Source organism: Ornithorhynchus anatinus, chromosome 1 (genome assembly GCF_004115215.2).
Source record: "Ornithorhynchus anatinus isolate Pmale09 chromosome 1, mOrnAna1.pri.v4, whole genome shotgun sequence".
Taxonomy (NCBI): Eukaryota; Metazoa; Chordata; class Mammalia; order Monotremata; family Ornithorhynchidae; genus Ornithorhynchus; species Ornithorhynchus anatinus.
In genome coordinates, this window is record NC_041728.1 from 55,675,922 (window position 1) to 55,700,770 (window position 24,849).

Genomic DNA, 24,849 nt, shown 5'->3' on the forward strand with positions numbered 1-24,849 from the left:
CCCCTTCCAAGCGCTTAGTCCAGTGCTCTGCACCTCATCAGCGCTCAATAAATACAGTTGAATGAATCTGTGGCCGAATTGTCCATTCCAGGCGCTTAGCACATTGCTTTGCACATAGTAAGCGCTCAATAAATACTATTGAATGAATGAATCTGGGGCCCAATTGTCCATTCCAAGCGCTTAGTCCAGTGCTCTGCACATAGTAAGCGCCCAATACTATTGGAGGAACGGATAGTCTCTAGCTGTTGCCCAATTGCCCCTTCCAAGCGCTTAGTACAGTGCTCTGCACCTCGTCAGCGCTCAATAAATACAGTTGAATGAATCTGTGGCCGAACTGTCCATTCCAGGCGCTTAGCACATTGCTTTGCACATAGTAAGCGCTCAATAAATACTATTGAATGAATGAATCTGGGGCCCAATCGTCCATTCCAAGCGCTTAGTCCAGTGCTCTGCACATAGTAAGCGCGCAAGACTATTGGAGGAACGGATAGTCTCTAGCTGTTGCCCAATTAACCCTTCCAAGCGCTTAGTCCAGTGCTCTGCACCTCGTCAGCGCTCGATAAATACAGTTGAATGAATCTATGGCCGAAATGTCCATTCCAGGCGCTTAGTACATTGCTTTGCACATAGTAAGCGCTCAATAAATACTATTGAATGAATGAATCTGGGGCCCAGTTGCCCCCTTCCAAGCGCTCAGCACAGCGCTCTGCACATAGCGCTCAATACATACGATTGGACAGTCGTCAGTGGTAAAGAAAGACGCTTGAGTGACTGAGCGGAATGCGGACCGTAGGGGGAGCAGCCGGGGGGGGCGGGGCCGAGGACGGAGGGACGTCATTGGTGGCCGCGGAGCCTGCCGGGCGGCGGGCCAATGGGAGGACCGTCCGCGCGCGCGCGCGCCCCGGAGCCCCGGCCAATGGTGGCCGCGGAGGCTGCCGGGCGGCAAACCAATGAGAGGACCGTCTGCGCGTGCGCTCCGGAGCCCCAACCAATGGTGGCCGCGGAGGCTGCCGAGCGGCGGGCCAATGGGAGGGCCGTCTGCGCGCGCGCCCCGGAGCCCCGGCCCATGGGAGGGCCGTCCGCACGCGCGAGCCCCAGAGCCCCGACCAATGGTGGCCGCGGAGGCTGCCGGGCGGCGGGCCAATGGGAGGGACGTCTGCGCACGCGCTCCGGGGCCCCGGCCAATGGGAGGGCCGTGCTGGCTGCCGGGCGGCGGGCCAATGGGAGGGCCGTCTGCGCGCGCGCCCCGGAGCCCCGGCCAATGGGCGCCTTCGGGGGGCGGGGCGACAGGGGGGAGTGCGGCCGAGGGAGGAGGAGGGCGGCGATGGGCCCAATGGCGGCGGCGGCGGCCCTGCTGCGCGGGGTCCGCGGGGTCCTTGGCGGGCCGGGGCTGCGGGCGGGGAGCCGGGCGGCGAGCGGCGGCGGCGGCGGCGGCGGCTCGGGGTCCCGCGAGCAGCTGGACGCGCTGGTGAAGAAGGACAAGGTGGTGGTGTTCCTCAAGGGCACGCCCGAGCAGCCCATGTGCGGCTTCAGCAACGCCGTGGTGCAGATCCTCCGCCTCCACGGCGTCAGCGGCTACGCCGCCTACAACGTGCTGGACGATCCGGACCTGCGGCAAGGTCAGCGCGGCCCGGGCGGGGGGGGGGGGGGACGGGACACGGAGAGGTCCATTGTCCCGGGGGGGGGCACGGACCAGTCCATTGTCCGGAGCGGGACACGGACTAGTCCACAGCTGGGGGCGAATCCACTGCGGGCACGGGCGGGGGGGACGCGGACCAGTCCATTAGTCCGGAGCGGGACGCGGGCGGGCGGGGGGGACACGGACTAGTCCACTGCTGGGGGCGAATCCACTGCGGGCCACGGGCGGGGGGACACGGACTAGTCCATTGTCCGGAGTAGGGCCACGGGGGGGGGGGGGCCCGGACCAGTCCATTGCTGGGGGCGGGACCACTGCCAGGTCACGGGCAGGGGGGACACGGACCAGTCCATTGCTGGGGGCGGGACCACTGCGAGGCCACGGGCGGGCGGGACACGGACCAGTCCATTGCTGGGGGCGGGACCACTGCCAGGTCACGGGCGGGGGGGGACGACACACACAGAGACCAGTCCGTTACTGGGGGCGGGACCACTGCGGGCCACGGGCGGGGGGGACACGGACCAGTCCATTGATTGGGGCGGGACCACTGCGAGGCCACGGGCGGGGGGACACGGACCAGTCCATTGATTGGGGGCGGGACCACTGCCAGGTCACGGGCGGGGGGGACACGGACCAGTCCATTGATTGGGGCGGGACCACTGCGAGGCCACGGGCGGGGGGGACACGGACCAGTCCATTGCTGGGGGCGGGACCACTGCCAGGTCACGGGCGGGGGGGACACGGACCAGTCCATTGCTGGGGGCGGGACCACCGCGAGGCCACGGGCGGGGGGGGACACGGACCAGTCCTTTGATTGGGGCGGGACCACTGCGAGGCCACGGGCGGGGGGGACACGGACCAGTCCATTGCCCGGGCCTGGGGGGGGGGCACCTTGCACTGGGCCGCTTGTGGGGGCCTCCTACTCTTTTTCATGCCATTCGTTAACCTCCCCCGCCATCATTATGATAATAATAAAAATAATGACGGTGATGGTATTTGTGAAGCACCAACTATAGCAATAATAATGCTAGATTAACGGTAATCTAGTTTGGTAATATAGGAGTAATACTGTAGCAATGATAATGGTCGTTGTTAAGCACCTACTACAGTAATGATAATAGTCATTGTTAGGTGTCTACTACGGTAAGGATCACGGTAATTGTTAAGCGCTTACTATAATAATAATGGTATTTAAGTGCCTACTAATAATGTAATGTTGGTATTTGTTAAGCGCTTCCTCTGTGCAGAGCACTGTGCTAAGCGCTGGGGGAGAGACAGGGTCATCAGGTGGTCCCACGTGAGGCTCCCGGTCTTCATCCCCATTTTCCAGACGAGGTCACCGAGGCCCAGAGAAGTGAAGTGACTTGCCCACAGTCACCCAGCTGACGAGGGGCAGAGCCGGGATTCGAACCCATGACCTCCGAGTCCCAAGCCCGGGCTGTTTCCACGGAGCCCCGTCCCGGACTGCACAGTGCGGTGAGAATCGCCTTTGGGGCTACGTTCAGACAGGGTGTTTGCCAGGAGACCTTCGATTTTTGCCACGTGCGTTTCCGATCGCCGTTTTGGGGGTGTCCTTCGTTTTTACCCCGAGTCGGTCAATCTGTGGTATTTAGTGAGCGTTTACCGAGGGCAGAGCACGGCACTAAGCCATTGTGGGAGCCCGGTACAATAAAGTAGGTAGACACAACCTCCTTCCCCTCCCCTAAGCCCTGTGCTCATTTGTATATATTATTTATTTCCCTATTTATTAATGAGGTGTACATCCCCTCGATTCTATTTATTGCCACGGTTCTCGTCGGTCCGTCTCCCCCCGATTAGACCGTAAGCCCGTCAGAGGGCAGGGACTGTCTCTGTCTGTTGCCGACCTGTCCATTCCCAGCGCTTAGTACAGTGCTCTGCACATAGTAAGCGCTCCATAAATACGATTGAATGAATGAATGAAATTCCGTTTATCTTGAAGATGTTGTCCTGTTTTTGTTTTGTTCTCTCTCGCACGGCCGTCTGCCTCCCCCGTTTAGACCGCGAGCCCGCCGTTGGGCAGGGATCGTCCCTGTCTGTCGCCGAATTGTCCATTGCAAGCGCTCAGTACAGTGCTCTGCACAGAGTAAGCGCTCCATAAATACTATCGAATGAATGAACCCACAAGGACCTGATAGCCCAGCATCTCGTACTGGTCAGCCGGTTGACTGTTTGTTCTTTTGTCCTTTTCCATTGTTGAGAAGCAGCGTGGCTCAGTGGAAAGAGCTCGGGCTCGGGAGTCAGAGGTCATGAGTTCGAATCCCAGCTCTGCCACTCGTCAGCTGGGTGACTGTGGGCCAGTCACTTCACTTCTCTGGGCCTCAGTTACCTCCGCTGGAAAGTGGGGATTAAGACTGTGAGCCCCACGGGGGACCACCTGATGACCCTGTGTCTACCCCAGCGCTTAGCACAGTGCTCTGCACCTAGTGAGCGCTTAACAAATACCAACATTATTATTAGTATTATTATTGTTTTAGTGTATTAAAGGGGTGGAGGATGGTGTCGGTTTTCGGAGCGTCCGGTCATCTCTTTCGTGCCTTCGCACCTGGTGGCAGTGGAAATCCTTTGCTGTTCCCCCAGCGTAGCCTAGTGGGTAGAGCCCGGGCCTGGGAGTCGGAAGGATCTGGGTTCTAATCCCGGCTCCGCCACTTGTCTGCCGTGTGACCGTGGGCAAGTCACTTCCCTTCTCTGTGCCTCAGTCGCCCCATCTGTACAATGGGGATTAAGACTGTGAGTCCCATGTGGGACCAGGGCTGTGTGCAATCTTGTATTTACTTCTGTCTTCCCCAGCGTCTAGTACAGTGCCTGGCACACGGTAAGCGCTTAACAAATACCAGGAGCAAAAGAAAAGGCTCAAGTAGCTGTAAATGCAAATGAAACTACCGAGGCCCACGAATCATTTTAAAATGGAAATGGAATTTTCTCCAAAGTCTCTTGCGCTTCCTATGCCCGTCAGCTCAGTGACCTCGGGCAAGTCACTTAACTTCTCCGTGCCTCGGTTACCTCATCTGTAAAATGGGGATGAAGACGGTGAGCCCCAGGTGGGGCCACCTGGTGACCTGGTATCTCCCCCAGCGCTTAGAACAGTGCTCGGCACATAGTAAGCGCCTCACGCATGCCAACGTCATTATTATCATTATGCCGTTTCAAAACCTAATTCGGTGTCTGCCAGTGAGTACATTAAAATACACGAGGGTCGCGAGTGTTTTGTCTTTTTTTAATCGAGCACCGACCGGCTGCCGCTGTCTGCACTAGGTGGTTGGCGGAGGACCTTAAAGTAAATGACGGATTTCGGGGTTTACAGCGGATTCCGCCCTGAAGGTGAATGGAAAAGAGGCAACTTTATGAGGAGCTTGGAATTCTGTTCCTCTAGCTACAACACCTTGTCCCTCCCTACTGCATGTATATCGTTGTCTTGAGAAGCGGCGTGGCTCAGTGGAAAGAGCCCGGGCTTGGGAGTCAGAGGTCATGGGTTCGACTCCCAGCTCTGCCCCTCGGCAGCTGGGTGACTGTGGGCGAGTCACTTCCCTTCTCTGGGCCTCAGTTCCCTCATCTGGAAAATGGGGATTAACTGTGAGCCTCACGTGGGACAACGTGTATCTCCCCCAGCGCTTAGAACAGTGCTCTGCACGGAGTAAGCGCTTAACAAATACCAACGTTATTATGTCTTTATCTTTAAAGTTGTTTTTATTGTTTCACCCTTCCCTATGTGGGTCTGTAGCCTGTCCCCTCTCCCCTTTTTCACTCTTCGCTTGGGAGGCGCCGAAGGGCCTAGGACCACGTCCGATTTTCCCCTGAGTATTTTTCCCTAACCCAGGAAGGCTTGCCGAAGGAGGTGCAGAGACGTCCCCTTGGCCTAGTGGAAAGAGGGGGAAAAGGGTCAGAGGATCTGGGTTCTAATCCCAGCCCTGCCATTTACTTGCTGGGTGACCTCGGGGGTAAGTCACTTAACTTCTCTGTGCCTCAGTTGTCCGGCGTGGCCCAGTGGAAGGAGCCCGGGCTTGGGAGTCAGAGGTCAGGGGTGCGAATCCCTGCTCCGCTGTGAGACTGTGGGCAAGTCGCTTCACTTCTCTGGGCCTCAGTTCCCTCATCTGGAAAATGGGGATGAAGACTGGGAGCCTCTCGTGGGACAACCTGATGACCCTGGATGTTCCCCAGCGCTTAGAACAGCGCTCTGCACCTAGTAAGCGCTTAACAAACGCCAACATTATTATTACCGTCTGCTCCGCACAAAGGACGGGGTAAATAAATATCGCTACTGCTATTATTTTCCAGTTAGGGTGGGCTCAGCACTTCCTGCGCACATTTACGCTGCCAAAGCACACGTGTTTACTCCTCCTTGCTTTGGTTGGGCTGGGCGTTTGCAGACACACTCTGCCGCCCTCCTAAAGGAGAAAGGGGTCCCAAACTCCTGGTGTTAGGATGGCAGGAGGGTTCCACCACTCCTCCCTAGGTAATAATAATGATGGTATATCTGTTAAGCGCTTACTCTGTGCCAAGCGCTCTTCTAAGCGCTGGGATAGATACAAGGTGATCGATCAGGTGGTCCCACGTGGGGCTCACAGCCTCCATCCCCATTTCTGAGGTCACTGAGGCACAGAGAAGTGAAGCGACTTGCCCAGAGTCACACGGCTGATCCACAAGTGGGATTAGAACCCACGACCTCTGACTCCCGAGCCCGGGCTCTTTCCACTGAGCCTCGCTGCTTCTCTAGGTTCATCTCTTTTGCCGAACGGGAGACGGGAAACATCCCTCCTCCCTTCCGTCGGGCGGTCCGACTCTTTTATATTGTACTCTACCCGGCGCTTAGTACAGTGCGCTGCACACGGTAAGCACTCAGAAAATACCACTGACTGACGATGGGTGCCGTCCTCTACCCCCAGCCCCCACCCCTTTTGTTCCTTTTTCCGTAATTCTCTTTTGGCCCATCTCCCCCGAAAAGACCGAAAGCCCGTCAGAGGGCAGGGACTGTCTCTATCTGTTACCGATTTGTCCATTCCAAGCGCTCAGTACAGTGCTCCGCACATAGTAAGCGCTCAATAAATACTAATGAATGGATGAATGGGGAGGGACCGTCTCTATCTGTTACCGATTTGTCCATTCCAAGCGCTCAGTACAGTGGTCCGCACATAGTAAGCGCTCAATACATACTAATGAATGGATGAATGGGGAGGGACCGTCTCTATCTGTTACCGATTTGTCCATTCCAAGCGCTCAGTACAGTGCTCCGCACATAGTAAGCGCTCAATAAATATTAATGAATGGGGAGGAACCGTCTCTATCTGTTACCGATTTGTCCATTCCAAGCGCTCAGTACAGTGCTCCGCACATAGCGCTCAATAAATACTAATGAATGGATGAATGGGGAGGGACCGTCTCTATCTGTTACCGATTTGGCCATTCCAAGCGCTCAGTACAGTGGTCCGCACATAGTAAGCCCTCAATAAATACTAATGAATGGGGAGGGACCGTCTCTATCTGTTACCGACTTGGCCATTCCAAGCGCTCAGTACAGTGCTCCGCGCGTAGTAAGCGCTCAATAAATACTATTGAATGAATGCATAATTTCCGGTGGGGGGGGGAGGGGGAAGCAAAGTGTCGTCTCCTATAAATTCCGCTATTCCCTATCCAGCCACCGTTTGCCCAAAATGAGTAAGCCTTTTAAAGGCCGGTGATGACGGCACATTTCCACGCTATGGACTTCCTTCCCTTACTCCCTTATAAAATTTAAGGGTCCAAGAGGTTTTTGGTGCCTGCAAGCAATCGGAGCAATTTTCCAGAAGGGCTCCTTTATATCTGAACCAGCGAAGCTTCAGGGAAGACGTTCCCAAGGCCAAAATGTCCCATTACAACTACAGTAAATCTTTCCAGATTACAGGAGATGCTCCCTGAAAAACCACCCCAGAATCCCTTCACTCCCTGCTAGGGATTCAGTAAAGGAAGTGTTTTGATGGAAGGGCGTTTTATTCCTCCGTCAGTGGAAGCTTTAGATATTGTACGGCATTGTTTTTCTTCCCGGAGCCCGGTAAAAAGAAATGTCGCTCAGTCGGGGGTATAGATCGAGCGCTTTACTGTGTGCGAAGCGCCGTACTGAGCGCTTGGGAGGGTACAGTATAACAAGCGGACGCATTCCTCGGAGAAGCAGCGTGGCTCAGCGGAAAGAGCCCGGGCTTGGGAGTCGGAGGTCACGGGTTCGAATCCCGGCTCGGCCCCTTGTCAGCTGGGTGACTGCGGGCAAGTCACTTCACTTCTCTGGGCCTCAGTTCCCTCCGCTGGAAAATGGGGATGAAGACCGTGAGCCTCACGTGGGACAACCTGATTCCCCTGTGTCTACCCCAGCGCTGAGAACAGTGCTCTGCACATAGGAAGCGCTTAACAAATACCAACATTATCATTATTATTATTATCAATCTCCTCTCTTTTCCTCCTTCCCTCTCCCCTTTTGGAAGGAGGACGTGGCCCTTTCCTGTGTCGTTTGGGACTTGAAGTATTAACGTTTCTTTTTCTGAGTAGCCGAAGTGGGCTTCTTGCAGGCGATGATTTCCTTTCAGTAGCTCTGTTGTAGTGAAAACGACAGCTACATACCTGTCATTACATTATTTATAAAAGGGAAATAAGGTTTGATTAAACTATGGCTGATTCTTCCACACTTTATTAAAAGTTAATTTTACTTCCTGGGGACTCTTCGGGCGTTTTAAACTTGCTAAACTTTAGATTTAAAAGAGAAAAAGTTGTTATTTTTCTGGGAGGTGGAGAGGTGTAAACCTTATTTGGACAAGTGCGGTCTTAACCTGCAAGAAGCAGTTAAACTCGTGTCATCTTGATAAGCTATCAGCTCGTTGGCACCTTGAGCTCCTATCGAGAACGGGCCCCAACATACTTGAGAAGGAGCCGTTCTGTGGTGGTGAATTTAAGTTAGTGTGTCATGATTAGGAAAGAAGACCGAGCTCAGCGGTGCTTTGGAAGATTGAGGCCGCTGTACACTGGGCTTGTGCTCGGGGATGCAGAAGAATCCCTTCCCCTCAGAAACGCCAGTTCATTAGCCCGTCTTCCGCTAAAAACGAGAAGCAGCGTGGCTCAGCGGAAAGAGCCCGAGATCATGGGTTCTAATCCCGGCTCCGTCGCTTGTCAGCTGTGTGACTTTGGGCAAGTCGCTTAACTTCTCTGTGAAATGTAAAATGGGCATGAAAACCGTGAGCCCTACGTGGGGCAACCTGATCACCTTGTATCCCCCAGCGCTTTGCATGTAGCAAGCGCTTAACAAATACCGCCATTTATTTATTTTTATTTCATTTAAAAAAGGACCGGCACCACCTCGAGGACTACCCGAAAGGCTTAATTCAGTGATTTACCTGGGAGTACCCCCGGTCTGATCTACAGGAGAGGTGATGTTAAACACATTCGAGTGAGAGGATTGAACCAAACAAATATCGTTCTCTCCTCGTCCCGGAGAAAGCCGTTCTTCGAGGGGTTTTTTATATACTAGTGATTTCCCGGGCACCGGGGTTAAGGTTGGCTGTGGGTAAACTGAAGTTATGGCTCCAGGAAGCCACGTTTTCCACTTTTGCCCACCATTTCTTGGCCAACCTTAAACCCCTTCCATTCGTAAAAACATTGAGAGGTTTTTGTATGCCCTCTTTGCTGGTAATTTCAAATGCGCCGGCAGTGTCACCTGTTGAGGCAGAAGCTGTCCAAGATCCACTCTCCCACCGGCCCCTCGCTGCGTTTCGTAGACCCGTAGCACGAGAAATGTGTCGGTCTGGCAGAGATAGATAAAACCTTTAGCTCAGGCCCGTCTGAGCAGGAATTTACACTGACGTCCTGGCCGTGACCCTTTAAAGAAACTAGGCTTATTCGATCGCGGAGAAAAATTTACCAAAATGTTTTTTTTCAACGGCATCTTTGTATAAACTAATCACTTAATGTAGCGTCTGCGGTAAAAGACCCAGGGACCGATCTTGGAAATAGCTAGCATTTTTATTCATCTATTGATGGCGGCGCCCTTGAACGCGTCAACTTGTAGGTGGGCCAAAAAGCAATTGGAAATGCGCTACTGTTCACTACTCCGCTGTGTCTCTGCCTGAGTCCTCTTGTGATTAGACTGTAAGCCCGTCATTGGGCAGGGACTGTCTCTATCTGTTGGCGATTTGTCCGTTCCAGGCGCTTAGTACAGTGCTCTGCGCATAGTAAGTGCTCAATAAATGCTATTGAAGGAATGAATGTTCTTTGCACACCGTAAGCGCTCAATAAATACGATTAGGAATAATGACAGGGACGGAGTCCCGAGTGAAAATCAATTCGACGATTTAGCGACGGGTACACGGAGGCGGTGGAGCGCTGTGGGGTGAATTGAGGCAGCAGCTGAAGCGAGCAAAGCAGGGTGTCGTCTACCAACGTCTCAGCAGCCGGTGGTGTCCTGCGCTCAGCCGTCTGGGCCTCGTTTTTACATTTGCCGTCTAATCGGTCAGGCACGGACCAGGGCAGTAGGATGGGGTTCATAGGGTCCCGGGCCTAGGGGCAGGAGTCACTGCTGGAAATCCCAGCCGTCTGACAGTCGGTGGCGTTGCGGTGCCCGTGCCAGGCTATCTTTGGAGATTCGGTGCCATATAACAATAATAACGTTGGTATTCAAGTGCTTACTATGTGCAGAGCGCTGTTGTAAGCGCCGGGGGAGATACAGAGTAATCAGGTTGTCCCACGCAGGGCTGTCAGTCTTAATCCCCATTTTCCAGATGAGGGAACTGAGGCCCGGAGAAGTGAAGTGACTGGCCCACAGTCACCCAGCTGACAAGTGGCAGAGTCGGGATTCGAACCCACGACCTCCGACTCCCAAGCCCGGGCTCTTTCCACTGAGCCACGCTGCTTCTCTACCAAACCAGACCAGCAGTGTGAGAGGAGGAGGGGCTTTTACGGTAGGCAAAGCAAAGGACTGTATTCAATCGCTCGTTTGTTCTTGCGGCAGTGGGGATAGGCATGGGACTTGGAGTCAAAAGCCCCGGCAACGAGTCTTTGGACAAGTCACTTCACCTTAACCTTGAGAAGCAGCGTCAGAGTCGGAGGGACCTGGGTTCTAATCTGTGTCTGCTCTGTGATATTTGGGCAAGTCGCTGGACGTATCTCGGCGTAGTGGAGAGAGCGCAGGCCTGGGAGTCAGAAGGTTGTACGCTCTAATCCCGGCTCCGCCACTTATCTGCTGTGTGACCTTGGGCAGTCATTTGTCTTCTCTGGGCCTCAGTTCCCTCATCTGTGACATGGGGATTGAGACTGGGAGCCCCATGCGGGACGGGGACTCTGTCCAACCCGATTTGCTTGTATCCACCTCAGCGCTTAATAACGTGCCCGGCACACAAGAAGCACTTAAATACCACAATCATCATTACCATCATTATTATTATTATTCTCTTTGCTTCAGTTACCTCATCCGTAAAATGGGGGTTAAGAATACGAGTCCGATGTGGGGCAGGGAACCGTGTCCAACCCGATTTATCTTGAGTACAGTGCCTGGCACACAGTAAGAGCTTAACAAATACCATTATTATTATTATTGCTATTATTATTTCTGGGCCTCTAAAATGGGTAAGATATCTGGTCTCCCGACCTCTTGGACCGCGAGGTCCACGTAGGACCAGACCTGAGCCCGGCCCCGAATTCTCGTTATCCTTCTCTTGTACCGAGCCGAGGGCTTGGCACGACGCAGATGCTTATTCAACGCCATCACTCTCGTCGTCCGCGAGAACAAACGGGCATTAACGGTTTCCCGTCTTCCTTCGTATCGCAGGGATCAAAAACTATTCCAACTGGCCGACCATCCCTCAAGTGTATCTGAACGGCGAGTTTGTCGGCGGCTGCGATATCCTCCTGCAGATGCATCAGAACGGGGACCTGGTGGAAGAGCTCAAAAAGTTGGGCGTTCGCTCTGCCCTCTTAGATGCAGAGAAAGACCAAGACTCGAAGTGAAGGCCTTACCCGTCCTACCTGAGCAGGAAGCACGGAGACTGTGAGAGAAAGCCCTGTTAGTGTCAAAGACTCATTACCGAAAAAGCCTTACCGATTGTTTGGTTGTCGTTCTCGTTCTCAAGAAGGCGACTCTTTGAACTGACCCTAAGGTTTGGAGCAGCGTCGGGTGGGTCGGGTTTCAGTCTGGCGATGGGGGCTCGAGGACGTTCAACCGCCGTAACGGCTGCGGCGATCCGAAATCGTGGCGCGACACTGATGTGAACCTGCCGTATTTCTTGTACCCTCATTTACTCTTTGCCGATGCGGGAGTAAAGCAAACAAATATGAGTTATTGTCGTGGCTCTTCTGTGGGCGGGTGGCTCTGCATAGATAATATATCTAAAAGAAGTTTTATCATTTGTTTCATTTTAAGATTTTTTTTTTTTTTTAAATAAACTGCCAGCACACCAAGGAGAGTCCTTTTTTAGGGTGCGGGTTCCAGTTCCGGGTAGCCTGTGCCAGTCCTATAAAGTAGCAAGGCAGATGGGAATCGGGGTTGGAGGCAATCTTAACCGGATCTTTGTTTTGGGAGAGAAACGTGGGATCTTATTTTAGTTATTGTAAAGAGTGTTTGCCCTGATTGTCTCTAAATTTCAGAGACCATCTCTTCCACCTCTGGCAGGTTTTTGGAGAAAATTGCCACGCTGACACCTCAGTGGTTCTCTTCCTCCTGCCTCTCCCCTTTCACTAGTTTGTCAAGGTGGAGGGGGTCGAAGCCGCGTGCCGTAGTGGATAGAGCACGGGCCTGGGAGTCAGAAGGTCATGGGTTCTAATCCTTGCTCCGCCATTTGTCTGCTGTGTGATCCTGGGCAAGTCACTTCCTTTCTCTGTGCTTCAGTAACCTCATCTGTAAAATGGGAATTAAGACTGAACCTGATTACCCCGTACCCACCCCAGCGCTTAGAACAGCGCCCGGCACGTAGTAAGCGCATAACAAATACCATCTATCATCATCATTCATTCAATAGTATTTATTGAGCGCTTACTATGTGCCGAGCACTGTACTAAGCGCTTGGAACGAACAAGTCGGCAACAGATAGAGGCGGTCCCTGCCGTTCGACGGGCTTACGGTCTAATCGGGGGAGACGGACGGACGAGAACGATGGCGATAAATAGAGTCGAGGGGAAGAACGTCTCGTAAAAACCGATGGCAACTAAATAGAATCGAGGCGATGTACATTTCATTAACAAAATAAATAAGGTAATGAAAATATATACAGTTGAGCGGATGAGTACAGTGCTGAGGGGTTGGGGAGGGGGAGGATCGGAGGGAAATGGGGGGAAAGAGGGTTAAGCTGCGGAGAGGTGAAGGGGAGCGGTAGAGGGAGTAGAGGGAGAAGGGGAGCTCAGTCTGGGAAGGCCTCTTGGAGGAGGTGAGTTTTAAGTCCAAAAACTACTTAATCTAAGTCGACTAAAGGGAGGACTTTTATCATTCAGTCCACTTTGGGGTTATAATTAGACTCCCAAAATGGAAGTATACAAGCTGCCAGAATTATGGGAGCCAGAAGAACCCATCCAGATACTCAACATTCATTCACTCAGGAGTACTTATGGAGTATCCACTGTGTTCGCAGCACCATTCTAGGAGCCTGGTAGAATATGAAGGTAAAAGACATGGTCTCTGTCTACGATGAGTTTATAATTGAATGGGAGTTGTGATTCTGAATAGCTCAGCAGCTTCTGCTGTCTTTGGACATTTCAGCAGTTTCTCTGCTTCCTTCATAGAATGTCCGGGTGGAAAGAAAGTTTTTGAGCCTTTCTTCGTCTGCTTTAGGCCCATAAATAGTCCCCAGGAATAAAAAGCTAATTCAAAGCACCTGAACCTCAAGAGCAGACACTTCCCAGGCACCAAAGGAAATGAGAAAGACGAAAGGGAGGAGAGAGAAGAACTAGGACGACGGAGAGGAGAAGCATCCAGAAAAGGCGCAAAGAGCTGGAGCAATGACAACGGGTCTCTGAAATAGAGATGAAGAGAAGAAACAAAAGGACAAACCAAACTGTAGCAACCTCCTGTGGCCCTCCCTCTCCCCACTTTTAGTAAATAGTAAAGATTAAGCCTAGATTTCCCTCTCTCTAAGCATTCTAGACTCCTGGCAAGGGAAGTGTGGTGAGGTATGCTTCACCCAAGTGTTGGTGAATGGGTAAATGTGGCATCTGTCCAATTTCTGAAATTACTGAGACACCCAAAGGTAAGGGATGTTACACTGAGGCTCAAAATTTGCATTGCTTTGTAGTTCATGATGACTGCAAAATTCAACCTACCAATAGGTTGTTTCCTCATCCAGTTTGGTGACATACCCCTGCCTATCAACTGACACATGTGAAGAAGTGGTAATAGAATTAAGTACTTACTGTGGGCAGAGCACTGTACTAAGCACTGGGAAAGAATACTCAGTGGGGAATTAGATATGGTTCCTGTCCCTCTTAAGCCTCACCCTCTAAAAGTGACTCCTTGCGCAGTGTTTTATTATCGTGAGAATTCGAAATACTGAGCATTTTAGCTATTTTCTGTAAGGTTCTTTTTTATGGTCCTTCGAACAGGAGAAAACCCGTCTAGTGGCTCTAGATTAGACACCCGTGTACTTATAGAGTGATATTTTTTACGTGAAAATTAGGAAAGAGAAAATGATTCTCTTATTGTATAGAAGGTGAAATGATTTCACATTGAGAATATGTGGGTACTCTGTTTTATTAGGGAAGTGTTCTTAAAAAATGATTTCCTGCAAGGTAACAAATTCTTTCAGAAATGTATTTATTTTTTTAAGTAGAAAACACTTATAGCGTTTCTCCATTCTGAAGAATTCAACCAGCACAATTCAGGGTGACATTTTAATATTTCCGGCATTATTCACTAGCTCAAAACGTTTCTGTTGGCCCGGGAAACGCGGCTTAGATAATCAAAAGCATTAATAAAAATATGAATCTTCACCTTTACTTCATATTTCTCTTCGGAATGGCAGTTGTACAAACATCCAGTTTAACGACAACAGAAAACTGGTGCAGCCCGTAAATTCTGAAAAGGAAAGGGGGATCTCAGTGTTCAAGTATTCAGGTCCCTGATGGATTGATTATCAGAGGAAAGGTGAAGACTTTGGAAAATACTGGTTCCGAGTAGCGTTGCATGTTGGCATGTTGTCCCTCCCACTGGTTGTCGCCCCTTGAACTCTGTGCTTCCCTTGAAGCAAGGAACATTTGTTAACCATGAGGAGAACTGTCATAAAGGGCAACCGTCACAATCTTCCTCAGATTACCCTCTGCGACAACTCCTCCAGTAGGAGTTCGGAGCTCGATTCGCCCCCCAGAGTGGTTTTGCTTCTAGCTTTAAAAACGACGATGGTATTTAAGCGCTCACTATGCGCCAAGGACTGTTCTAAGTGCTGGGGAAGATATAAGATAATCCGGTTGTCCCGCGTGGGGCTCATCGTCTTAATCCCTATTTTTACAGAGGAGGGCCCAGAGAAGTTGTGACATGCCCAAAGTCACACAGCTGACAAGTGATGGGGCGGGGAGTAGAACCTCCGACCTCCGACCCGCGCTCTTTCCACTAAGCCACGCTGCTTCTAAAAAGTCCTGGCCCTCTCCCAATCTCATGAAATATCCATAAATGAATATTCAATCACAGACTCCGAGGCCACAGGAATGAATTTTCAGAGCGCACTCACGGCGCGATGAAAAAAGGAGCATGAGGGCAGCGGAGAGAATCGCCCGGTGGTTTTGTATTTTGCCTGTCCTCACCGGTGGCTGTTTTTGCTCTGGTGGAAGGTGGAGGTTCATTTTAAGGGGAAAAAAAAAAAAATCCACTGATGGGCACCCATCTTTCCCTCTGGTTTGTTACCGTGTCCTGGGTCAACTACTAGAAAAGAAGGCAGCCCAGCCCTCTGCGTGAATTCACTGTGATTTTTCGGATGATACGTGGATTACCTTTGAAGCCGCCATTATGTTTTGCAGATCCTACCCCAAGTTCCTCAATAAAGCTAATGGGAAAACCGCCTGATTCTCCCCAGGCATCAGGAGATGGAAAATTCACGGACGCGGAGAGAAGCTCAGGAAGATTAATTTAAGCCATCTTTGAAACCCTAGAAGACTTCATAATATATTTTGGTCACTGATACCCGAAAGCCTGAAAGCACTTTGTGTTATTAGTTGGCCTTGGGTAATTTTAGCGGTGTCAAGTGGTCAGCGTAATACCTAGGATATCTTAATCACTGTCATGCGAGACAGATCTATCAAAGCCCTGGAAAGCTGTGATGGCTTTTAAATCGACTTGTCAAATATTTGGAGTAGAGCAGGGAACGTGTCTGCTTTATTGTACTCTCCAAAATGCTTAGCATAGTGTTGTGCACACAGTAAGCACTCAAATACGATCGAATGGGTGAATATTATACTCTCCCAAGCACTTAGTACAGTACTCTGCGCACAGTGAGCACTCAGTAAATAGGATTGAAAAATAAAGGAAACAGATGCTAATCCGAGGACTGTGGGTATCATGTGATGGATGAGAAAGGGGAAAATAACTGAGGATTGAATGAATGAAACCCCAGTTCAGTTAGCCAAATTACGGTACAAAATAAAGTTGGCTAACTGATTGATAGTTATTGGCAAGGAATGGATCAAGTCACTCTGAAGGGTTCCATCTCAGGATCAACCTGCCGATATGGATTGGAAATCTGTAATTTGGGGAAAAAAGTAGTGAGAGTATCAGATTCTTTGGATGCTCATTTAGTGACCATGTTAATCTAAACACTTAAACTATCCCCTCTTGATTACTGCATCAGCCTCCTTGCTGACCTCCCTGCCTCCTGTCTCTCCCCACTCCAGTCCATACTTCATTGCTGCCGGGATCATTTTTCTACAAAACCATCCAGTCCATATTTCCCCCCTCCTCAAGAACCTTCAGGGGTTGCCCATCCACCTCTGCATCAAACGGAAACTCCTTTCCATTGACTTTAAAGCATTCGAGCTCCTTGCCTCCTCCTACCTTCCTGATTTCCTACTACGACCCCAGCCCGCAAACTTCGCTCCTCTAAATCCCCGCCTACTCACCGTACCTCGATCTCGTCTCTCCCGCTGCCAGCCTCTCGCCCTTGTCCTGCCTCTGGGCTGGATCGCCCTCCCCCTTAATATCCAACAGATGATCACTCTCCCCGCCTTCAAACCGTATTAAAATCCCATCTCCTTCAAGAGGCCTTACCGACTAAGCCCTTATTCCCTCTTCTCCCACTCTTTTCTGCATTGCCCTTGCGGTTCGCTTGCGTCCTTTATTTCCCCCACCCTGAGCCCCATAGCATTCATTCAATCGTATTTATTGAGCGCTTACTATGTGCAGAGCACTGTACTAAGCCCTTGGAATGTGCAAATCGGTAACAGAGACAGTCCCTACCCTTTGACGGGTTTACAGTCTAATCATGTCTTAAGCTGTCGACTTGTACATATCTTAATTTTAATAACTGTGTCCTCTCTAGACTGTAAGCTCCTTTTTATGGTATTCGTTAAAGCACTTAAATACCTTTTTTTTAAAAAAAAAAAAAGGAAAAGGCACTTACTCTGTGCAGAGCCAGGTACTAGTCGGTTGAGGCAGAAGCAGCGTGGCTCAGTGGAAAGAGCACGGGCTTGGGAGTCAGAGGTCATGAGTTCGAATCCCGGCTCCGCCACTTGTCAGCTGGGTGACCGTGGGCAAGTCACTTCACTTCTCTGTGCCTCAGTTCCCTCATCTGTAAAATGGGGATTAACTGTGAGCCCCACGTGGGACAACCTGATTCCCCTGTGTCTCCCCCAGCGCTCAGAACAGTGCTCGGCACATAGTAAGCCCTTAACAAATACCAACATTATTTACAATACAATGGAATTAGCAGAAATGTTCCCTGTCCATAACTAGCTTACAGCCTAGAAGGGGAGACAGACAATTACCATGAACAAAATACAAGCTAATCAGGTTGGAACGGTACTTGTCCCAAAAGGAGCCCACACAGCCTTAATCCCCATTTTACAGATGAGGTATCTGAGTCATAGAGAAGTGACTTGCCCAAGGTCACACAGCAGAGAAGTGACAGAGATTAGATTCATTCATTCAATCGTATTTATTGAGCGCTTACTATGTGCGGGGCACTGTACTAAGCGCTTGGAATGTACAATTCGGCAACAGATAGAGACAATCGTCCCTGCCCAACGACGGGCTCGCGGTCTAAACAGGGTAATCAGGTTGTCCCACGTGGGGCTCGCGGTCTTAATCTCCATTTTACAGATGAGGGAACTGAGGCACAGAGAGGTGAAGTGACTTGCCCAAGTGACTTGCACAGTTGACAAGGTGGGGAGCTGGGATTAGAACCCACAATCTCTGACTCCCAAGCCCGGGATCTTTCCACTAAGCCACGCTGCTTCTCTCCCCGCTAACTCTGTACCCCTTTACCACAGATAAACACGGCAACGTTTCAACAAGTAGTGAAAGAGAGGTCAGTGTCAAATGAAATCTGATGAAAAATACTGATTTAAGATAAAAGTATACAGGGAAACCGATGTGGCTTACTCTACTTGAAGCAGCGTGGCTCAGTGGAAAGAGCCTGGGCTTGGGAGTCAGAGGTCATGGGTTCTAATCCCGCCTCTGCCGCTTGCCAGCTGTGTGACTTTGGGCAAGTCGCTTCACTTCTCTGTGCCTCAGTTACCTCATCTGTAAAATGGGGATGAAGACTGTGAGCCCCACGTGGGACAACCTGATCCGCTTGTATCCCCGCCAGCGCTTAGAACAGTGCTTTGCACATAGTGAACGCTTAACAAATACCACTATTATTATTATTACTCTGTGAAGAAGCACATAGAACATGCGTTCCCTCCTACCGTTGTGCTCGGGGCAGTGGCCAGTGAGGCCCGATAAGTGGATTAGAACCCAGATCCTTCGGACTCCTAGACCCATGTCCTATAAACTAGTCCACGCTGTTTCTCTCGTGGGCTGGGAATCTGTCTAATAATAATGTTGGTATTTGTTAAGCGCTTCCTATGTGCCGAGCACTGTTCTAAGTGCTGGGGTAGATACAGGGTCATCAGGTTGTCCCACGTGAGGCTCACGGTTAATCACCATTTTGCAGATGAGGTAACTGAGGCCCAGAGACGTGAAGTGACTTGCCCACGGTCACACAGCTGACAAGTGGCCGAGCCAGGATTCGAACCCACGACCTCTGACTCCCAAGCCCGGGCTATTTCCACTGAGCCACGCTGCTTGTCTACCAACTCTGTTATAATGTACCCTTCCAAGCGCCGAGAGGAGTGCTCTGCACACAGTGGGCACTCAATCACAGTAAGTAATCTGATGATAATACATGTTAAGACTCCGTCACGACACTGGCCGGCTCTCACGCCGCAGGCCCCAGAGAATACTGGTCCCCAGTATTGTTGTGTGCTGGGAGTGTTGTCCCATTGGCGAGACCCCCTTGACGTCCTTGCTCCCTCGAATGCGAGTCTAACCAGATTTTATCATTTGCATTAGCAGAAATTACCCTATTTATTTTGTTAATGAAATGTACATCGCCTCGATTCTATTTAGTCGCCGTTGTTTTTACGAGATGTTCTTCCCCTCGACTCTATTTATCGCCATCGTTCTCGTCTGTCCGTCTCCCCCGATTAGACCGTAAACCCCTCAAACGGCAGGGACCGTCTCTCTCTGTTGCCGACTTGTTCATTCCAAGCGCTTAGTACAGTGCTCTGCACATAGTAAGCGCTCAATAAATACTATTGAATGAATGAATGAAAGGTTGAGAACCCCTCCCCCCCAAGATTTTGAAGTCATTTTTGTTCTGAAAGGCCCAGCACAGACCTAGGTTCTCTGACTTGAGAAGCAGCACGGCTCAGTGGAAAGAGCCCGGGCTTGGGAGTCAGAAGTCGTGGGTTTGAATCCCGGCTCTGCCGCTTGTCAGCTGTGTGACTGGGGGCGAGTCACTTCACTTCTCTGGGCCTCACTTACCTCATCTGTAAAACGGGCATTAAGACTGTGAGCCTCACGAGGGACAACCTGATTACCCCATATCTACCCCAGCGCTTAGAACAGTGCTCTGCACATAGTAAGCGCTTAACAAATACCAACGTTATTATTACTTTTTTTTTATGGTGCTTGTTAAATACGTACCCGGTGCCATACACAGTACTAAGCACTGGGATATATCCAAGCCGATCAAGTTGGACACAGGGCCTATCCCACTGAGGGCTCAGAGTCTTAATCCCCATGTTTCAGATGGGGAAATAATAATAATAATGTTGGTATTTGTTAAGCGCTCACTATGTGCCAAACACTGTTCTAAGCACTGGGGTAGGTAGAAGGTAATCAGGTTGTCCCACGTGGGGCTCCCAGTCTTAATCCCTGTTTTACAGATGAGGGGTCTGAGGCACAGAGAAGTTAAGTGACTTGCCCAAGGTCACCCAGCAGTCAAGTGGCAGAGCCGGGCTTCGAACCCATGACCTCGGACTCCGAGCCCAGGCTCTTTCCACTGAGCCACGCCGCTTCCCTAATCCGACTTATATAATTTCCCGCTTAAAAACAACCAACCAGCACCAAGACTGTAAGCCCGTCAAAGGGCAGGGACTGTCTCTGTTACCGATTTGTCCATTCCAAGCGCTTGGTACAGCGCTCCGCACATAGTAAGCGCTCCATAAGTACTATTGAATGAAGTACTATGCAGTGAATATGGTGGACAGTTTTCCTCCATCTGTGTGTACCAAGTGAGAAGTTGTATATGTGTGTGAATGACTGTTCTTCATATACGAACGTGAGTATTCTTTCCTGTGATTCTACCCGTGTGTCCGGTCGTGGCTAAAAGGACACACAAGAGATAGAGGCAGCATGGTCTAATGGACGGGCCAAGGGCCTGGGACTCACAGGACCTGGGTTCTAATTCCGGTTCTGCCTCTTCTCTGCTGTGTGATCTTGGGCAAGCCACTTCACTTCTATGCCTCATCGGCAAAATGGGGATGAAAACTGTGAGCCCTATGGGGGAAATGGGCTGTGTGTCCAATCCGATTATTTGGTACGTACCACAGCGTGGCTCAATGGCAAGAGCCCGGGCTTGGGAGTCAGAGGTCATGAGTTCGAATCCCGGCTCTGCCACTTGTCAGCTGTGTGACTGTGGGCAAGTCACTTCTCTGGGCCTCAGTTCCCTCATCTGTAAAAAGGGGATTAACCGTGAGCCTCACGTGGGACAACCTGATTCCCCTGTATCTCCCCCAGCGCTTAGAACAGGGCTCTGCACATAGTAAGCGCTTAACAAATACCAACATGATTAGTATAGAGTCTAGTACATAGTAGTAGAGTGCTCTGCACCCAGTAAGCGTTCAATAAATGTGATCGAATGAATGAATAAATGAACATTTAACAAATATCATTAAAAAGGATAGCCGGGTAACTCATCTTTCCTCTTGTACAGGGGTGAGAAACGCATTATTATAAAGATGCATTCTGCTCAGCCGTCAGGGTTGCTGCTGAAATTTCTGCTGCTGTCGTTTCTTCAGCATCTGATCGATCAATAATGAACTGCTTAGTTCAGTTTACTCTTTCATTCATTCAAATAGTATTTATTGAGCGCTTACTATGTGCAGAGCAGCAGCGTGGCTCAGTGGAAAGAGCCCGGGCTTTGGAGTCAGAAGTGATGAGTTCGAATCCCAGCTCTGCCACTTGTCAGCTGTGTGACTGTGGGCGAGTCACTTCACTTCTCTGGGCCTCAGTTCCCTCATCTGTAAAATGGGGATTAAGACTGTGAGGCCCACGTCGGACAACCCGATTCCCCTGTGTCTACCCCAGCGCTTAGAACAGTGCTCTGCACATAGGAAGCGCTTAACAAATACCAACATTATTATTAATGTATAAATCGGCAACAGATAGAGACAGTCCCTGCCCATCGACGGGCTTACAGTTTAGAGTGGCAGGAGAAAGAAGAGGTGAAATACATCACTTTAAGTAGGGCGTGTGCTTATTTTTTTTTCCCCAACACTGGTGATGTCTTGTTCCAGACCCAGCAGGAAATTCATTCATTCATTGAATCCTATTTATTGAGCGGTTACTGTGTGCAGAGCCCTGTTCTACATGCTCGAGAGAGTACAATATAACAATAAACAGACACATTCTCCCACAATGAATTTACAGTCTACAAACCTGACAGCACAAGGGATGGCCTGTGATTCGGCGGTATGGTTTGGACAGTCGGCCCTCGATGGACTTTCTCAATCACGTGGACCCATGGCCGAATTTTTCTACCAGTGGCTTCTTCAACTATGAGGGCATCTCTTTCTCAGACTGTGAAATGAACTTTAGCTGAAGAGAAGTGGGTAAAGAAAAAGAAAAATGCTCGCCCAATGAGATGGGCTTGTCAACACGGCAGATTATCCATTGAATACTCCCTATCAATATCGGTATCGTATTTTGTCCGCGACTGAGCGATGCTCATCTCGTTAGGTAATGATAATAGCAATAATAATGGTGGTATCGGTTAAACGCTTCTATGTGCCAGTCACTGTACTAAGCGCCGGGGTGGATATAAGCAAATCGGGTCAGACAGAGTCTCTGTCTTACGTGGGGCTCACAGTCTCAATCCCCATTTTACAGATGAGGGAGCTGAGTATCAGAGAAGTGACTTGCCCAAGGTCACACAGCAGACAAGTGGCAGAGCCAGGAATAGAACCCGTGACCTTCTGAGTCCCAGGCCTGTGCTCTATCCACTACAAGTTTTTATTGCTATTTTATTGCTATTGTTCTTGTCTGTCCGTCTCCCCCGATTAGACCGTAAGCCCGTCAAAGGGCAGGGACTGACTCTATCTGTCACCGATTTGCACATTCCAAACGCTTAGTACAGTGCTCTGCACATAGTAAGTGCTCAATAAATACTATAGAATAGAATACAAGCTTCTTACCACCCCCTATTGTATTGTACTTTCCCAAGTGCTCAGCAGAGTGCTCTGCACAGAGTAAGCCCTCAATAACTACCATTGATTGATTTTCCTCTTTATTTTTATTTCACGATTCAAACCCTCCAGAGCATCTCTCGACTTTACACGAAGTCTGACAGAAATACTTTCTATTAATGCGGTCTCTCGACTTATACTGGTTCAATTCCAACCTTGAACATTTTTGCCAACAAGAAGAAACTCTGCAAAGCACATTTAATAACTTCCTCTCCAGCTTCCCAGCCCTCCCTCCACTAAGCACTGCTCTCTTGCCAGACCGCACAATTATTCATTCATTCATTCAGTAGTATTTATTGAGCGCTTGCTACGTGCAGAGCACTGTACTAAGCGCTTGGAATGGACAGTTCGGCAGCAGATAGAGACCATCCCTGCCCAATCCATTTTGTGGTATTGCCTCCTCTCCCCGGCACAAGCCTTTCCTTTTGATTCTTTTCTACCTCTCAGGCCTGGCCCGTCTTTGACCAGCCTTCCCTTTATTCTCTTTTCCTCCCGTTTTTCTCCGAGTTCCCTCCTAGCTTCAGCTTTCTTTCCCAGCTTGTCAACATGAAGTTGGGATTTATCCCTTAGTAAGCTTTGCTCTTTAAAAGCCCTTAAGAGTGGGCGAGGTTCGGCGTACCCTTGAACAATCTCATCGTTTTGACAAGAGTGCATGTCAAGAATGACAGTGAAGGAGACTGGGTTAAATTCTGCAGCCTCGGGCCAGACCGCCCAACCTCCAGATAACCTAATGCGCTCCTGCTTTCATTTGGAAAAGCGAAAAATTGCAAAATATTAACAGATGCAAATTTCTAACAAGGAAGACAGTGTTTCTGAGCGTGCCCTGTCGAAACAACAACACGTGTGCTGGGAAATGCCGTAGATCACCGTAATAATAAAATGAAGAGTCAAAATTAAAACAAAAACTCGCCATAGACTTTGAAGCACTCAACCACCTCTCCCCCTCCTACCTCACCTCGTTACTTTTCGTCACCTCGCCTGTCTTGCCACCGACCCCTGGCCCACGTCGTGCCTCTGGCCTGGGAAGCCCTCCCTCCTCGGATCCTGCAGACCACTACTCTCCCCCTTTTCAAAGCCTTGTTGAGGCACATCTCTGGGAGGCCTTCCCAGACTAAGCCCCCTCCTTTCCTCTTCCCCCACTCCCTTCTGCCTCACCCTGACTCGCTCCCTTCATTCTTTCCCCTTCCCAGCCCCCCAACACTGAAGTACATATCTGTAATCTATCTATTTGTGTTGATATCCATCTCTCCCAGTGTTAAAGAGAAGCAGCGTGGCTCAGTGGAAAGAGCCCGGGCTTGGGAGTCAGAGGTCATGGGTTCGAATCCCAACTTTTCCACTTGTCAGCTGGGTGGCTGTGGGCAAGTCACTTCACTTCTCTGTGCCTCAGTTACCTCATCGGCAAAATGGAGATGAAGACTGTGAACCTGACGTGGGACCACCTGATTTCCCTGTATCTATCCCAGTGCTTTAAACAGTGCTGTGCACATTGTAAGCACTTAACAAATACCGACATTATTATTATTATTTAACTCATCGTGGGCAGGGAATATGTCTGTTTATTGTACTGTTCTCTCCCCAAAGCTTAGTGCAGTGCTCTGCACACAGTAAGCACTCAATAAATTCGATTGAATGAATGAATGGAATGAAGATTGAAGACATTCCCAAACGGAGCTCTTTCTTTACAGTGATCTCTTTATTATGCATTGGACTGTTTGAGGGATCTACTGCATTGAGAACTTAATTCCAGCAGATAGCACTATTTCCCTAGGAAAAAGTAATGCTTACCCTACCGGCAATGTCTAAGAAGACACCTCTCATTATTTTTCTGCTGAGTGATCAGTGCTAATATTTGTCCTGTGTTTGCCTCACATACATAGAGTCATGGCCCCAGCTCTCGAGGTCGGGTCAATTTAGAAAGGCAAAATAGAACTTCAAACGGCCTCCGAGAGCTCATTCCATCTAGCATTTCCTGTGTTCGATGTCTCGTCGTGATGCCTTAGAGTTTTGATGAGCTATTTTGGCAGAAAGCAGTTACATTGCTTTTGGAATGCTTATCATGCGTAGATTTTTTTTTCTTTCTTCCCAAACTCAATATCATTAGCTAGTCCAGAGTTATTTCATTTTACTCAGAGCGTATCTAATTTTGTTGAAACTCATCGGTATAGAACGCAATAATGGAAGAGGCTGATTCCCGGGATATATAAGACTACACATATAAAACATCTGTTGGGGAAAGGGGGATGGTTGGCCATACTTAATTAGAT

At 50.0% G+C, this 24,849-nt stretch overlaps 1 protein-coding gene across 1 annotated transcript; it reads left to right on the top strand.

The window, feature by feature from the left end:
* Positions 1–1,300: 1,300 nt before the first annotated feature.
* GLRX5 (glutaredoxin 5) lies at positions 1,301–11,938 on the top strand. The gene is made up of 2 exons (XM_029076302.2): positions 1,301–1,619; positions 11,433–11,938. The coding sequence occupies exons 1-2, from the start codon at positions 1,325–1,327 to the stop codon at positions 11,609–11,611; spliced, it is 474 nt and encodes a 157-aa protein (XP_028932135.1). The 5' UTR covers positions 1,301–1,324; the 3' UTR covers positions 11,612–11,938.
* The last annotated feature ends 12,911 nt before the right edge of the window (positions 11,939–24,849 follow it).

Excerpts from the sequence above, each read along its gene's own strand:
- GLRX5 (XM_029076302.2), top strand. The coding sequence starts at position 1,325 with ATGGGCCCAATGGCGGCGGCGGCGGCCCTGCTGCGCGGGGTCCGCGGG. Across the intron at positions 1,620-11,432 it reads CGATCCGGACCTGCGGCAAG|GGATCAAAAACTATTCCAAC; the intron begins GTCAGCGCGGCC and ends TTCGTATCGCAG.